The sequence below is a fragment of the Lycium ferocissimum genome, chromosome 9 (genome assembly GCF_029784015.1).
Source record: "Lycium ferocissimum isolate CSIRO_LF1 chromosome 9, AGI_CSIRO_Lferr_CH_V1, whole genome shotgun sequence".
In the NCBI taxonomy this organism is placed as follows: domain Eukaryota; kingdom Viridiplantae; phylum Streptophyta; class Magnoliopsida; order Solanales; family Solanaceae; genus Lycium; species Lycium ferocissimum.
Window position 1 is genome coordinate 46,178,491 of NC_081350.1, and position 15,901 is coordinate 46,194,391.

General features: G+C 35.1%; 3 protein-coding genes and 1 non-coding gene across 4 annotated transcripts; 2 read left to right on the forward strand and 2 right to left on the reverse strand.

Moving 5' to 3' along the window:
- The first annotated feature begins 467 nt into the window (after positions 1-467).
- Positions 468-2,600, forward strand: LOC132029285 (fasciclin-like arabinogalactan protein 2). Its single transcript, XM_059418600.1, has 2 exons — positions 468-879; positions 1,538-2,600. The coding sequence occupies exons 1-2, from the start codon at positions 522-524 to the stop codon at positions 2,362-2,364; spliced, it is 1,185 nt and encodes a 394-aa protein (XP_059274583.1). The 5' UTR covers positions 468-521; the 3' UTR covers positions 2,365-2,600.
- Positions 2,601-2,774: 174 nt separating this feature from the next.
- TRNAE-UUC (transfer RNA glutamic acid (anticodon UUC)) lies at positions 2,775-2,846 on the reverse strand. The gene has a single exon. It is a non-coding gene; the product is annotated as a tRNA-Glu (tRNA).
- A 2,225-nt stretch (positions 2,847-5,071) lies between these two features.
- LOC132029286 (protein NOI4-like) lies at positions 5,072-9,849 on the forward strand. Its single transcript, XM_059418601.1, has 3 exons — positions 5,072-5,260; positions 7,868-8,044; positions 9,359-9,849. Exons 1-3 carry the CDS (start codon positions 5,255-5,257, stop codon positions 9,398-9,400), a joined length of 225 nt encoding a protein of 74 aa, XP_059274584.1. The 5' UTR covers positions 5,072-5,254; the 3' UTR covers positions 9,401-9,849.
- A 365-nt stretch (positions 9,850-10,214) lies between these two features.
- LOC132029288 (transmembrane emp24 domain-containing protein p24beta2-like) lies at positions 10,215-14,215 on the reverse strand. Its single transcript, XM_059418602.1, has 4 exons — positions 13,875-14,215; positions 12,058-12,244; positions 11,854-11,961; positions 10,215-10,801 (listed from the first exon to the last, which is right to left on the reverse strand). Exons 1-4 carry the CDS (start codon positions 14,094-14,096, stop codon positions 10,668-10,670), a joined length of 651 nt encoding a protein of 216 aa, XP_059274585.1. The 5' UTR covers positions 14,097-14,215; the 3' UTR covers positions 10,215-10,667.
- Positions 14,216-15,901: the final 1,686 nt, after the last annotated feature.

Here is a 15,901-nt window from a genome sequence, read left to right on the forward strand (position 1 = left end):
TTCACACTGATAATACAAAAAAAATTACATTTTAAGAAGTAATTACATGTAGCTACCCCAATAGTAACATGAAAAATATGCTAACAACGTAACTTCTTATAGCATGTTAATTAAATTCTCTAATAAGCTTGAAAACCCTCGTTAATTTAGTATGTTTTCGACTTGAAGTTATTCTTAGAGCGTCTTCAGCTCAAGGCTCGACATAGTTCCTTCTTCTGTCTCCTGTTGGTCCATCTATTCTGCACTCCCCTAACAACATTCATCCTTCTGAACTTTAAAAAGTAACAAGAAAAATGCCCCACTTTTTCACATTATATCGATAGTATAAAAAAATTATTGCACCATAAGTGAATATAAATTAATAGTAATTGATCACACAACTAATTCCATAATATATAAACCCCTAACACCTTCCAAAAGGCATCTATATATAAACCCCTAGTTTGCAAAAGACTCATATATCTCTTATATTTTCCACTCTTCTCTTCAAACACAAAACACCACCAATCTATCACCGGAAAATGCCTCTCTCGGTGGCGAAATCCTCTATTTCTCTATTACTCCTACTATGTTTCGTCATCACCACCACCACCTCCGCCCACAACATCACTCAAATACTCGCTAAACACCGCGAATTCTCAACCTTTAACCGCTACTTAACCCTTACTCACTTAGCTTCTGAGATCAACCGAAGGCAGACTATTACTGTTTGCGCGGTGGATAATGCTGCTATGGATGACCTTCTTGATAAACACATGTCCATTTACACTCTCAAGAATGTCTTGTCTCTCCATGTTTTTGCAGATTACTTTGGTTCCAAGCAACTTCATAGGATTACTAAGGGAACAGCCCTCACTGCCACCCTTTTCCAAGCCACAGGTGAGTCTAGAAGTAATAATTATTTTTTCAATAACAGTCTCGTGTTATTGAAAAATAGTCATTGTTGTGGAGTCTCAAATTCATTGGCGCAACCTGTGACAATGAATGTTTTTTAATTATTAGAGTTGAAAAATGGCTAATTAATGTGCACTTCTACTAAACGTCCGTCCAAAAGGTCAAGTAAGGGGTTATAATTCAACTCGCTGAATATGACCCAACCTTCAATCTTTTTTTATTTTGCCTTTTCAAATTAAATGTGATTTTTTTTCTCATTAATTATTTGCTAATATTATAAAAAATCTACATTATCCTCTATCTCTACAATTTTGGGTTGCATTTTGACTTTGGTTACATTATTTGAATCGTTTTCACCCAACAGTTTGATGATCGTTTTCACCCAACAGTTTGCTGGATCATTTCGGGTTCAATCCGTCATGTCAAGTCAACAACCATATAAATAACTCAGCCTATTAAACTTGAGTTGTTTGAACGAATTACTAAAGAAGTGGGTTGCTTTTGTTCCCTAAAGTTTAATTGAACCTACTTCGTTTAGCTTAAAGCTACAAATATTAGTATACTACTTTATAACTCATGTGTTCAATTAATTAAGGCCAAATTTTGAATCCATTAACTTAAAATTCCGAATCTGTTTGTGCAGGTGAGGCTCCTGGAACCTCGGGGTACGTCAACATTACCAACATGAAAGGTAAAAAAGTTGGGTTCGCTACAGAAGACAACGATGGTCATTTCTCAGCCAGTTTCGTCAAATCCATTCAAGAAATCCCTTACAACATCTCTGTCATACAACTCAGCAACATCCTCACATCTTCCGCTGCTGAAGCTCCGGTTGCTCCTCCAGCAGAGATTGATTTAATCGATTTAATGTCCAAAAAAGGCTGCAAAGAATTCGCGAAACTTTTACAAAATACAAAAATTACTAAAACTTTTACTGATCTTATGGAAAATGGTCTAACAGTTTTTTGCCCGATTGATAAAGTCGTTAACAGTTTTTTACCTAAGTATAAGAATTTAACAAAAAATGGACAAACTTCTTTACTTTTATACCATGGTATTCCAGATTACCATTCTTTAGGTATGTTAAGGTCCAAAAATAGAAATATAAATACCATGGCAACAACAAAGGGAAAAAATAATAAGTATGATTTTTCTGTACAAACTGATGGAGATAATGTAAAATTGGAGACTAATATTGTGACTGCAAAAATTACTGGAACTTTATTAGATGAGGAGCCATTAGCAGTTTACAAAATTGATAAAGTTTTGCAACCAAGTGAATTATTTAATGTACAATCTATTAATTCTGAGGATACTGCACCGGAGCCTAGCTCCGGCGATGACATGGACGACGGTACAGGTGACGTGGATGCCACGGTGGCAAATAGTAATGGAGGTATGATTATGAGTGTCAATGGTGGTTGGTTGATAACATTTGTTTTGATTATTGTTGGTTTGGTATGTGTTTGAATTAATTAATTTGTGTTTTTGGCATGCACATTATTTGATTGTATAATGTATGAGAAAAATAACCGGTAAATTTGCATTTTATGTACTTTTTTTTTCTTTTTTCTCTCCTGTTTTCTTCTCATTTATTTTTCGTTTTCTTTCACTACGTATTAAGTGTAAGCACTTGAGTTTATTCATGAATATTTCTACGGATAGAGTCATGGTTGAGTTTTTATTTTGTTCATAATACAATTTTCTCTTTGTAAATTTCCTTAGTTTATAATATACAAGAGATTAATTACACGCAAACGGAAGTAAATAGTTGAATAAAGTGAACAATTATATGAATATATCAAATATGTTGCACAAAAAAAAAAAAGCAGTTTTCTTTTTCACATCGAAAAAGAATTTAATTTTAAAACAAAAAGGTATTCCGTTATCGGGAATCGAACCCGGGTCTCCTGGGTGAAAGCCAGATATCCTAACCGCTGGACGATAACGGATTAATATTGCATTACTGCTGCAATCTTATATAAGACATTTCATATAATATAGATAAAGGCCAAAAGTCGGTGGCGGAATTTTTTTTTAAGGGAGGGATTTCAATCAAATCTGTTCTTTCGAAAATTATACGGTGCAGTATGGTGAAAGCAAAGTTTTTTTTTTCTGTATAAACTTTTGAATTTTGTGTAAAATACGTAGTCTCCTTCAATTATACACATCAATATCAATAAGGTTCTACACATATTTAAGTGTTTAACTTATGTATATAATAGGTGTTTGAGATTTCTATCAAAATGTTGAGTTGAAAGCGTTCTAATTGGAACACTTTATCATATATTCCAAGTGTTTAATCAAAATATATCGTAGTTTGAGTATCTAAATAAGAAATTTACTATGAAGTTTAAAGGGTTGTCGATATATTCTACTGAGAAGAAAAAGTTGACTTAATGGTCAAAAACTCACCTGAACTATCATTTTTTCCTGAATTTCACATCTCAAGTATCAGGTGTTACCTTTTTCTACCTGAATTATCATCATATATGTATTAAAACACCTCAAACCTGATTAACCCAACTATCAGTTGTTTTCTTTTTATAACTGAACTATCACTTCTACTCATTAGGTGTGGTTTAATACACAGATGGTGATAGTTCAAGTAGGGGTGTGAACTGGACACTCTATCCCAGTGGCGGAGCCACAGCCCGGTAAGGGTGTTCAACCCGAAAAATTATATCGCGTAGACATGTCGATTATTACGTATTACAGACATATATTACATATTTAATACCCTTAAGATATAGATTATATGAATTCGAACACCCTTGACAAAATTCCTAGCTCTGCAACTGCTCTATCCTCCCAAGACACCAATTTGTGAAATTTCACTGGATATGTTGTTGTTGGTGGTGGTGATAGTTTAGATAGGACAAGAAAACACCCGATAGTTAGGATGTGAAACTTGCGAAAAAATAATGATTCAAATGTATTTTTGACCATTATCTCAAAAAAGTTCATAAATGAGAGTGAAAATTGATGATTGGCGAGGCGAGAATCAACGGGGCCATATTTCAGTTTTCCCTTTTATGTTTGATTCCATTTCCATATTTCAGTTGTAGAGTCCAAGAAAGAGAAAAAGGAAAAAAAAAGGGAGAGAATTTAATTTCTCTCTCTTTTTTTCTCTCCCTTTTCTTGAGAACGGTCTCCCTTTTTTTTCTTTTTTCTCTTATGAAAAAAGAAAAATTGACTAAAAAAATACAAAATCAAATCAACGAGTTGGCTTCTTCAATGAGCGTCTATTACATAGATAAGTTAATCACATAAAATAAGCTGGTTCTTTCAATTATACACATCAACATCAATGAGGTTTTACGGCTTATTAAGATTAATGTGTATAATTCAAGAAGATAACATATTTTAAGTATTTAACTTATTTACGTAACAAGCGCTACAAAAGTTATTTTTCAAATTTTGAGTCCAAAGTATCTAATAAGAATAATTATCATACATTTAAGTGTTCAATCAAAATATATTCTAGTTCGAGTTTCTAAGAATTAGAGGAAGTGGCAAAGATGACGGGGGAAGGAAGATGGAAGGATGATCTAGTGCAGCAGAATTTCTCTTTAGACATAGTGGATCGTATTAAAACAGAGATTCAAATTAAGCAACTTCATGAATATTGGGACAGGCCCTGGTGGATGGCTACAAGCACTGGAAAGTTCACTGTTAATAGTGCATGGGAGATTCTCAGATTTAAAGAGGCAGAACAAAATGAGTATAAACACGTGGTCGATGCCTGTGTTTAGAATTAGGAAAGCATTTGTTAGGCTTTCTTATTTTCTTTTTGTTGCTGCTTTTCTTTTGAACTGTATATTATTTATTTATATTATATTAATCAAATAAACCACCAAGGACAACTTAGTGGTAATTAAATAAAAAAAAAAATGAGGGATTTTACTACACAATAAATCTCTCAATGAAAGACTGAGCACTACAATATATATGATAAAGTATTTTTATTAATCGCTTTCAATTCAAGTTTTTTTTTTTTTTTACATGTGTTCTCCAGCGTCTATAATGATGGGCGGGGCGGGAATCAATGGGCCACGTGGAAGCCAGGAGTTACATCTCTATCTCTCCTCATTGTTCCTTTTTCTGTTTGATTCCATTCCCATATTTCAGTTGGTAGAGTTCACGAAAGAGAAAAAAGAGAGAGAATTTAATTTCTCTCTCTTTTTTTTTTCTCCCTTTTCTTGGGAAACGGCTCTCCCTTTTTTCCTTTTTCCCTTCTGAAAAAGAAAATTGATTAAAAAAAAAAAAACATATACAATCAAATCAATCATATCATAGCATTCACAACAAACTTAAAAAGTTTTCGAAAAGAGTTTCTTTATTTCCAAACACCAAATCCATGGCGGTATGATTCTCAATTCTCTCTCAGTATGTGTATGTGTGTGTATACGGGTGGGCATGCGGTATTGAAAACTTTGGTTTTGATTTTCAAAAATACTATACCATTATCATGCCAAATTAATTCGGTAGGGTGCAGTACAGAAAATGATATGGTATTGAAAATTTCCAATAGTTTAATTAATTCGGTATGGTGCAATAGAGAAAATGATATGGTATTGAAAATTTCCGTTAGGTAATTTTGTTTTTTGGTTTTCTAAAAATACTGTACCATTACCTTACCAATTTAATTTAGTATGATTGGTATTTTGCAGTACAATAAATCGGTAACCATATTTTGTTCAACGTTGACTTACCTATACTCCTTGTGCATAAATATTGTGTGTGTTTGTATTCCTTATGAGGTTAAGAAATATTTGTGTTTTTTGAGTTTCATTGTGAGCATGTCGTAGCATGTCGTTTTGTACTTTCACAATGAATTGTTGATTTTTTTCCTGTTATATCAGGTGTTGCTCTAGGTTATTTTGTGCAAATTTTATGGTTCCTATATATATAACTTTATCATGACTTTTTAGGATATATCTGCCTATTTCATGGAATAAAGTAGCTCATTGTTATTGATTCTTATTTGTACCTTTAAGACCTTTTTGTATTAAAAAAAGGTTCCTTGTTGAGTATTCATTTTGTTTGGTTAGATATTCGAGACCAACAATGGTGACACCGGAACGTCGGGGGTTTGCCAATGTTGGCGAGCTTGAGAACCCCAAAATGACATGATACCGATAAAGAGGCCACCTTGGTTGGCTAATTCCAAGGATAACTCAATTACTTTCTAAGAGGAAACACACTCTAAAAGAAACAAACTAAAGCACTAAGCTTTATATGAAAAGTTTATAACTCCAAAACAAGATGGTTTACATTAAGGCTGAAGGGCCTTCATATAGGTTTGCAAATGTTAAGGAAAAATGTTCATTCACCAATGTGGGACTAAATTCTACTAAAAGATAAGAACAACAACTCATATATCTAGATAAGGTAATAAAGATAAGGATGATAAAAGATAAGCTCGCATCAATATGGAATAAGCGCCTGCATCAGCATGTGATAAGCTCCTACGTCAAATGGTGTTGAAGGTATTATTATCTGTATTTAAATACTAATTGTGACATTTAGAGAACCTTATTTTTGTTTTAGAATACAATTATTGAGGATTGGAATGAAATGGCCACAAAGAGCATAGAGCGTATATAGAGATTCATAAAACTGACCTAATTAATTTGTGATCGAGGTACCCTTTGACCTGTTCAAAGAATAAAATAAAATTTGTGATCGAGGCATAGTGGCTTGAGCTATTAATGTACTTGAAGTGCTCCTCTATGCGGCTTGTATATCAATCATCTAATGAAGTTCAGCAAGATCAATGCATTGAAGTCCGGTAAAGATTCTATATGCATGTACTAAGGTAGAAGGATGGAAAAGAAATGACTTCTGGTTCGTACGTTAGACGAAGATATGAGAAATAGAATTATAATATGATTGTTGCAATGGCGGAATACTTAGGATTGCTATGTGATCAAGATGCCTATGATAATTGCAGTGATTAATTGATGATTATGATAAACGAGTTCAGTATGATTCGATGTGAGCTATTATATTCATCTTAAGAGTAGTTGTGCTGTCAGAGTCCCTCTAGTTTTTCTAACCAAAATCTTTCCCTCTTCTTACCTCATGCAAATCTAACTTTTCTTACAGTTAAGTCTTGATGGCCTACATAATTATGGTTTCCAAAATAATTACGCAGCACCATACTATTTTTAGTATCAAATCATCAGTGTCTGTATCACTCTGTGATGAGAGACAACTGGGCATATAGTATTATTGTGACTTGTTATTTTTCTTTGTCAGTATTAGCAGTATTATACTTCTACATATGTAAATAAGTTACCTAGGAGACCATAATTTGCTATGAACACATGATTGGAAGCTGGACAGTTAAGCAGGAAATGCACTTTTCCTGGACTCGTATTAGTTCACTGAGAAAAGAAAACGAAATATGTAAAAATAATTGTGACTTTTCAAAAATGATTAGATGTTGTTCAGTTTCTATTTTCCTGTTCAAAACACTCCATATATTTCATAATATTTGGAAAACGTTTCAGTTGTAAAATTGGCAATTTCCTTTGGCGTTAAGCTTCCATAATTTACAGTTGTGGCTTTGATGTAGTCATTTTCTTCTCAGTAATTCATTGCACCAGAGTTTTTGTTGGTAATATTGGCTAACAAACGAAAACCCTGATACATAATACTACAACCTTATACGTGCACACAGTGTTAATTCTTCGTGAAATCATCATTGTAATTCAAATGTACATCTATTTTATTGTGAAGTAGCAAAACTGCTTGTCAAAAGTATTATTACCATGTAGCATCTCACACCCGCTGCTAAATCAATAATCAGGAATTATGCTTCTTTTCTCTGTCTGGCTGATTCAATTTGTTTGACTTTGATGGTTTAATCGAGAATTAAAGTACCTATCAGATGCATTTTCATCTTTTCTTTTTTTATTTTGACATAGACTTGCAAGATCTTATAGTTATATGTTAATCACTATAGGAAGCAGGTCGTCCACTTCCAAAGTTTGGTGAGTGGGATGTCAATGACCCAGCTTCAGCTGAGGGGTTCACAGTCATCTTTAACAAAGCTAGAAACGAGAAAAGGTCTGGTGGCAAGGCAGACTCGCCACCAAAGAGTAACTACAAGCATACAGCAACTCTTGGGAAGCCTCAATCCGTAAGTTCTGGCTGACTCTATGGACTATGGCTACCAGTTTATGTCATCCATGCCCACCTTGTGATGGTTCGAGGAAATCATTTCATGAATGTTGTATCTACACTAACGTGATATTTAAAGGCATTGTGTTCTCAAGGGAAATATCACATTAGTTTCCCTTTAAATTATGTTGGTATCTCACATTTAATGTCATTTTAAAGTAAGATAAATTTGTCAAGGGTATGTCTTATAATCCTTATCTGATGATGTTAGAGCATCTCAGTTTGGTCTAGGGAGTAGGTTGTTATCTTATCTTGGACAACCCTTCATTGCATGGCTAACCTTTTGGTCGTTGAGTTAGGCCCAAGATCCATTTGCTCAATATGGTATCAGATCAAACTCGTCCTTATTCTCAGTTTACCCAATGTTGGGCCCCATATTACATTGTTCACACTCCAAATTTCTAGCCTAGGGCATGCATGGGGCTTTAGAATGTCCCACATTGGTTCAAGGAGTGCATTGTTGTCTCCATATATGTTTTTCGACAATTTTCACCCCATGAGCTAACTTTCTGGTGCAGTTGGGAGCAAGGTCTGTTTCCTCTAAAGATGTGTTGGATATGGTTGATACAATGTGATGTTTTCTTATATGTGTTTCTAGGAGCATTACACTTAGGTATTTGTACTTTTTTGCATTTTGCCAGCTATTGTATACCTTTTGGTGTAATCTGAACATACACTGCTATGCATATACCATCTCTATCTAATGCAATATTATAAACCAGCATACATGGACATAGAGCAAGTTCACAATATATAAAGCACTCAAGGAGTCTCTTATAAGGGGGCAAAGGAACTCCTTTTCACTTGTGGGTGAAACCAATAAACTCCATGTAGAAGCATATTCTCCTTTAAATTGTGCATTAAGTTCACTTGTCATTCTGAAAGTTCTCCGGGAATTAATTGTGTTCGTCTATCCGTTAATGAGATAGGAGCTCGCTTTCCATGGTTATATGCTTCTAGTCATCTGAGAGACTATTGCCGAGAGTGAACAAGATCGGTTATACATTAGGATCTTTGCTTGTACTCAAGGACATAGCCACATAGAGTGAATGGTGGCCAGCTGAACACCCTTCATCTGAAAATCATACTGCGTGTATAATTCAAAAATTACTTTTTATACAATATTTGTTTAACCTTGAGCACCCTTAGCGAAATTTCTGTCTTTGCCACTGCTTAAAGTTATACACAACCTTGCCATGTGTTTATCAAGAGTATGCTTGCATTAGATTCATTAATTCCAGACAATAACCTTGTGGACATGTTGCTTTTTCAGAAGAAATGGCTCTGCTGTATGCGGTCCAGTGCTGCCGATTGATGAACTCTGTTCGCTCTTTGCTCTTAGACACTGCAATGGAAAGTATAACTTTTTTGAAACCATATGTTATAGAAGTGTTCCAGAAGACTGGAGCTGTAGTCAAAGCTGTGATGGGTCCTGGTGGAATAAAACTGCTTCACTTCTAAAATAATTGAAATTACAGCTTTTTGCTACCAGAACATATTGCGTTATCTGTGCTTAATACTTTCTAATGTCTCGAGTTTATTATTGCTACTATTAGTCGCTATCTTCCCATTTTCTAGCCAAGGCTAGGGAGGGTAGTTATTGTTGTTCGTCATTTTTACTTGTTACGTGTTGATATTTCTTGATTGACATTTTCTTTCAATGGACGCGGATATCTGAAGCAATACAGACGTCCAAGATGTATGCATTCTCAATGAAATCAATGTAGAATTCAAAATTGAAAAACTGTATGCTTTGAGTCGAGAGTGAGTTTTGAAACGTATATCTATTTGTATTTTGTAGTTGTTTTTCAAACATATATATAGGATTCGATCTTGACACATTGAGTTCCTTCAAACCTGTGAGGAATCACTGTGAGGACACTGTTGGATCCGTCTCTGACTGAAAAATACAATACCTAATGCTGCTACTTGAAACATAATCTGCAACTCATTAATCAAGTTATGGGTTGTAGCGATGTTATGAGCCTGAACTTTTCACAATTATGTTAATTACCAATAATGATTTTCATTGAAATTGATTATTCGTGTTAATCTCCCAATGTAAATAATCAAATTAGGCACAACCGTGAAGTGGAAAGTGAAATTTTGAACATAACTTTACTAAATCCAGATCTCTTTAGCTAATTAAATCAAATACAACCTATTGAAGTCAGTGATGTTATGCTGCAAAAATAAAACCTATCAGAGAACAACAAAATTGAAAGAAATTGTAAAAGCTTAATACGTTCAACTAGGGATGTTCATGGTTAAGTTTGGGTCAATTTTCCTCTAAAAGAAAATCAAACCAATTAAATCGGTTTTTCAAATGTTGGAACTGAAAACCAAGAACTCTACAGGGAACAACAAAATCTCCCTGTTTCATCACACAAGCTGATGAAGAATCCAAGTTGCATGCTGCTTATCGGCCAGAAAAGAGATTATTTGGGTTTTAAACGTGGTAACTGATGTTAACTACGTGTCACTTGATTCTTTTTCTGCTGAAAAGAGAAGGTGCTTTGGCAGCTCTTGTAAAAGAGAGTGAAGTTCCACCCACGTCTGAAGGCTAGCTCCGTTAATGCAGTCTAAACTCTAACTGTATGAAGCTTCTTTTCGAAAAGTCGTTGCAGGAGGAAGACCTGAAGGAAGCTGACACCAACAAGGGTTACTGATTCAAGAAGTGCCTTGGTGATTGCTCTTTGGCTCATACCTTCATTCACTGCATTTCCAAGCAAGGAGATAGTTAATCCCAAGATGAGTTACGTTTGACACTAATAATAGCATCTTCTTTTCTTTCTTTTTCCTTTTGGATATAGGTGATCATATCCCTTTCCTTGTGCTATTTACTACTTTCATATGAAGGCTATACACGACATTCCCTAAAGAGGACAGATGCTTCTTAGCTGTGAAGAAAATGGACTCCGCTCGAAAAGTTAGATCATGAGATAATGACTGTCCAAGACCATATAAGGAGATAGCTATCCCCCCTCCCCCCGGCACGCCCCGGACACCCTCAACCATAACACCATATCCATTCCTCCCACACCTCCAGCATTGGATATTTGAAGCGCGAATAACATAATTGCGACTATTTCGCGCATTTCGGGGGCACTTGAGTAAGCCGCCGGACCCTGACAATGTCTTGACCCCACCCAATTTTTGGGCTAATTCTCCCTTTGTACTACCAAAAAAGATATTCTTACCGAGTCCAAGTTTGAACAAGGTAAGGAGTCTAAGGGAAGGATGATGCTTAAGTAATTAGGAGTACATAAGTCAATTTGTAATCTCTAACACCAACTTTGAATCCAACACTTGCTTTAGTCTCTGTTTGTGGCTGCGGGCACAATATTGGATAACCTAAAAATAGGGATAGAGATGGAGCTAGAATCTAAAGTTTATGGGTTCGGTGTTCTAGTCTTTTAAAGTTAATGGGTCCTAAATTAATAATTTGTACATATTCAATGGACTTTTAATACAAATACGAGGTTTGGACCAAAAAGCTATTGGGTTCTCTCGAAACCCGTTACTGAAGCGCTAGCTGCTTGCTTAAATAGAGATGACTTGGTTTTGTTTCTGTGAAAAGAAAATAGACCTTGGGCATAACTCAAATCCGACTACTTCATGAAGTGGGGATTTTCCATAAAGAGACAACAGGCCATACCCTTCAACTAATGTGGGACTCTAACATTATCCAACAACTATAGACAAGGCCAGAGGTTAAGGAGGGAAAAAATGGAAGTGAAGCAGTGATAAATCATAAGAAAATCATACATAATGCCTGGCGATCAGTCTGCGCTTCGAGCCAATGCTGTTCAAACTGTATGTTGTAAAGTGCTGCTTCTAACTTTGATATCTGTTCCAGCAATGGATCAAAGTGCTCTGTTGGCATTTAGTCGAAAATATTCCTGTTAGTACAATAACAGAATCGAAGAAAAGAAAAAGGAAAACCAAAACAGAAAAAAGAATAGTTATTACCATCCTTTGCATGTTGGTCATAGTATGTGTAATGTACAACTTGCACATCAAAATCTAAGGTTTCATGATAAGGAGACTTATTGGTGAAGCAAAACTGGTAAAGGCCTTTCCTGTTAGCGATAAACTCGTATTTTTCACTAGTCTTGTCGCGGAAACCATGAATCTGCTCACCAGATGGCCCAGTTATCTGAAAATTATAAGAGAATTGGAACATTCATTAATAGTGGTAAAATGACTAAAAAGGAACAAACAGTTCAAAGTTAGATAGAAGAAACCAGAATCTACATGCTCTCTAACAACCACCAACCAACATGAATTATCATTTATTCTTACTGATTAACAAACAAAGTTTAAGTTCTATACACTACAGTATAGAGTTTCACATAGACAACCCCTCAAACTGCACGATTTTTTCATTTAGACACTTGAACTAAGTGTTGTACATAGAAGGCTCCTGTATCTTTTAGCACTTCCTATAGATTTGGAGATTTACGCCTTGAAAGAGGATGATCCTCTTCTTTGGCTAGTACGAATGAAATCAACAAACGATAAAATACAAATACGTTTCAGTTGTTTAAAGGACTTGCCACATAATAATAGATGCTAAAAAATGGTCTTGACAACAGATTTTCTTGTTTATGTTTCCTATATTGAGATTGTAACTTAATACTCAAAATTCAGAATATCAGATAAAAGTATGTTGGTTCTCTAATCTCTATTCTGTAAAATTCTATTTATTGGCAGCCAAAGTACTTGATACATAATGTTAAGACCATCGCAACAAAATACTTGAGGTTTTAATAAACCACTTACAAAATTTACCCTCTACATGACCTAAAAGCCCTCCATTTTTGTTGTTACAAACAAGCTTCTTCAATACCATTCGTTCTTCTCCATCCACCACTTTTAACTCTATTTGATCCAACATGCTCAAAACTAGAAGTGGTGTTTGATCAGCTTGTGTGTGACTCGACTAATTCATTGGACAACCTGCTATAGTTCACAAGCAGATGTATCCGGTAAATTTAGCTATCAATGTTGTAACAATAATTCGAACTCTAGGATCCCCATATTTTTCCATGTCTCAACTACTCAGTCGTCCTTATGGGCAATCAGGCAAGAGCAAGAAAAATGGACAAATTTCTGTCTGTTTATAAGTAATATTTTAGAAAAGCTTCAAGCTTTGTTATGAATCAATTAAGAACCATCTGAACAAAAGAAATGCTAGAAAAGGAAGCCCCCAAAAAGAAGATTAAGGGTGTGTTCGGTAGGAAGGAAAACGTTTGCCAGGAAAATAAGAGTTTCTTACATATTTTCTAGCGTTCGGTACAGAAGAAAAAAATATTATCTTAAAAGCATTTGTATATAATCTAGACAAATATTATGGGAGGTGGGAGGTGGGGGTAGGGGTGTGGGCTGGTGGGGATTGGAGCTACGGAGGTGAAGGTGATGAAGAGGAGTGTTGGAGGATGCGGAAGGCACAATCAATGTGGAATGCCACTTATGGAACTTATTTTCCCTACTTCCGTCAGGGAAGTCATTTTTCTCATTTTGAAGAAACTTTCTAGAGAAGATGTTTTCGTAAGAATTTGACCAACCGAACATGAAAAAATTGAAAAACATTTTCACCGAACACACCATACACAGAAAAAGGAAAAGGGTAAGCCAATAACTAAAGTAAACAGAGGCGAATTTAGGGCGAATTCTACGGGTTCAACTCACTGACTATAAATCCTGAATTAGCCTTTGGGTAAACACATCCCAATTTCAGAAGAAAAGTAGAATACAAAGAAGAACAAAAAGTGGAAAAAAAGTACCATAAGATCAACAGCACCCTCATTAGCAGAATGCCAGGGAGTGTCAGCTTGGATGACAACAAATGATACATGAATAGTGTCACCTTCAAGATGAACATTGTGAGACAAACATTCTTCTCTGTCTATCTCAAATCTAATCCCATAAATTCCCTTCAAAAAGACCACCAATAGAAATAGTATCATCACACACCTGACATGTTTCCCCATGACGCAATATCTCATATCTTTGAAATTTCATTAATAAACCAAAATTTGAGACTGAAAAATGGATAGAAGAAAAAACAATATTCTTGAAAATAGTTATTATCTCCAACCGCCAGACCAGGTTTATAGGTTTTGACAACTGACCATTGACTATAGAATGAAACGTAACTACTTCATCTGTCCCAATTTATGTGGTTTGGTTCATACTTCGAGAGTCAATTTTTTTTTTTTTTTTTTTTAACTATGAATTGAGATGTGTAATCTTTAAATATTTTAAAATAACAATTTATCTATTTAAAAGTAATACAAGTCGCAATAATTGACAATTCAAAATGATAGTATATGAAAAAACCATGGTAAATGTAAAAAAATTATTTAACTCTCAAAATTCAAAAGATGCCACATAAATTGTAGGAATTATACATAAACAAACCCTTAAACTTAGCCTCAGTTGATAAGTATGCCCTCTAATTTTGGATGTGCACAAGCAGACACCTCAACTTGTATAAAGTTGAACACGGTCACACAAATGCTGACGTGACACATAAATTTTGGAGGTGTGTAGATGATCATTTTATAAGTTGGAGTGTTTAACTGACAAAGTGAAGACAAGTTGGGGTGCCTAATTGTGCACGCCCAAAGGTAGAGGCATACTTGCCATATGAGGCCAATTTGGGGTCTGTTTATGTATTATGCCTAAATTCTACTTAGTAGGCTTACTTATGAACTTGTTTTTCTCCTACTAAGATATTTACTTCTAAAAAACAATGGGCAATTCGCAGAATTGCCCTTCTTTTGGGGTGGTCTTTAAATTTTGCCCCTCATATTTGAAATCTTTAAATTTTACCCTTCGCTAAATCCCATGAGTTTCAGGTTCGAACCCCCACACAGTCAAAATTTTAAAAAAAATTCGCAAGGCAGAGTTTAAATTTCGCTATGCCCCCATCGGCATAAACTTGTGAAGGAATTAGCAAAGTTATGCCGGACCCGGCATACTTATGCCTTATGGGCAGACTTAGCATAAGTATGCCGGTTCCGGCATAACTTTGATAATTCCTTCACAAGTTTATGCCGGATCCGGCATAAAAGTTTGTCCATTAAAAGTATGCCCCCATCGGCATAAACTTGTTTAGGAATTACCAAACTTATGCCGATGGGGGCATACTTATGCCTTATGGGCAAACTTTGTCTTGAAGCATATATATGCATTTTTTTTTTAACCACTTCAATCGTGTTAGAACGAGTTACGTACATCAGACAAACCTATGTAAATATTGAATAGTGATGTACTTAATTTCTTTTTCAATTCCCACGTAATATCTTCCTGATACCTTCAAATATGTACACTCTTTAGAATCTAAACAAAGCAGATCACTTCAAGTCCATATTTCAGAGCCAATTAATCCTTAAAGCATCTTTATAAACTACGTAACTTTTTTTTTTTTTGTCCAAAACCACGGTTATGAGTAAACTACCGGTTGCCTTATAAGGCAAAGTTTAAATTTTGTATGCCCTCCGGCGACTTTTAGTTATGTTTAACTAAAAGTCCGCCGGAGGGCAGACTTTGCCTTGAAGGGCAGACATTTAGTTATCGGATCGGCATAACTTTAACTTTTTCTTAAAGATTGTATCGGATCTGCATACACTCCCCCGATCCCTTCCTTACGAAATTATTTTTTTATTTTATGCACGAGCGGGGGTTCGAACCCAGAACTTCATGTATTCGCTCATCTTTCCAAGCAAAGGGTAAAATTTAAAGACCACAAATATGAAGGGCAAAATTTAAAGACCACAAATTTGAAGGGCAAAATTTAAAGACCACC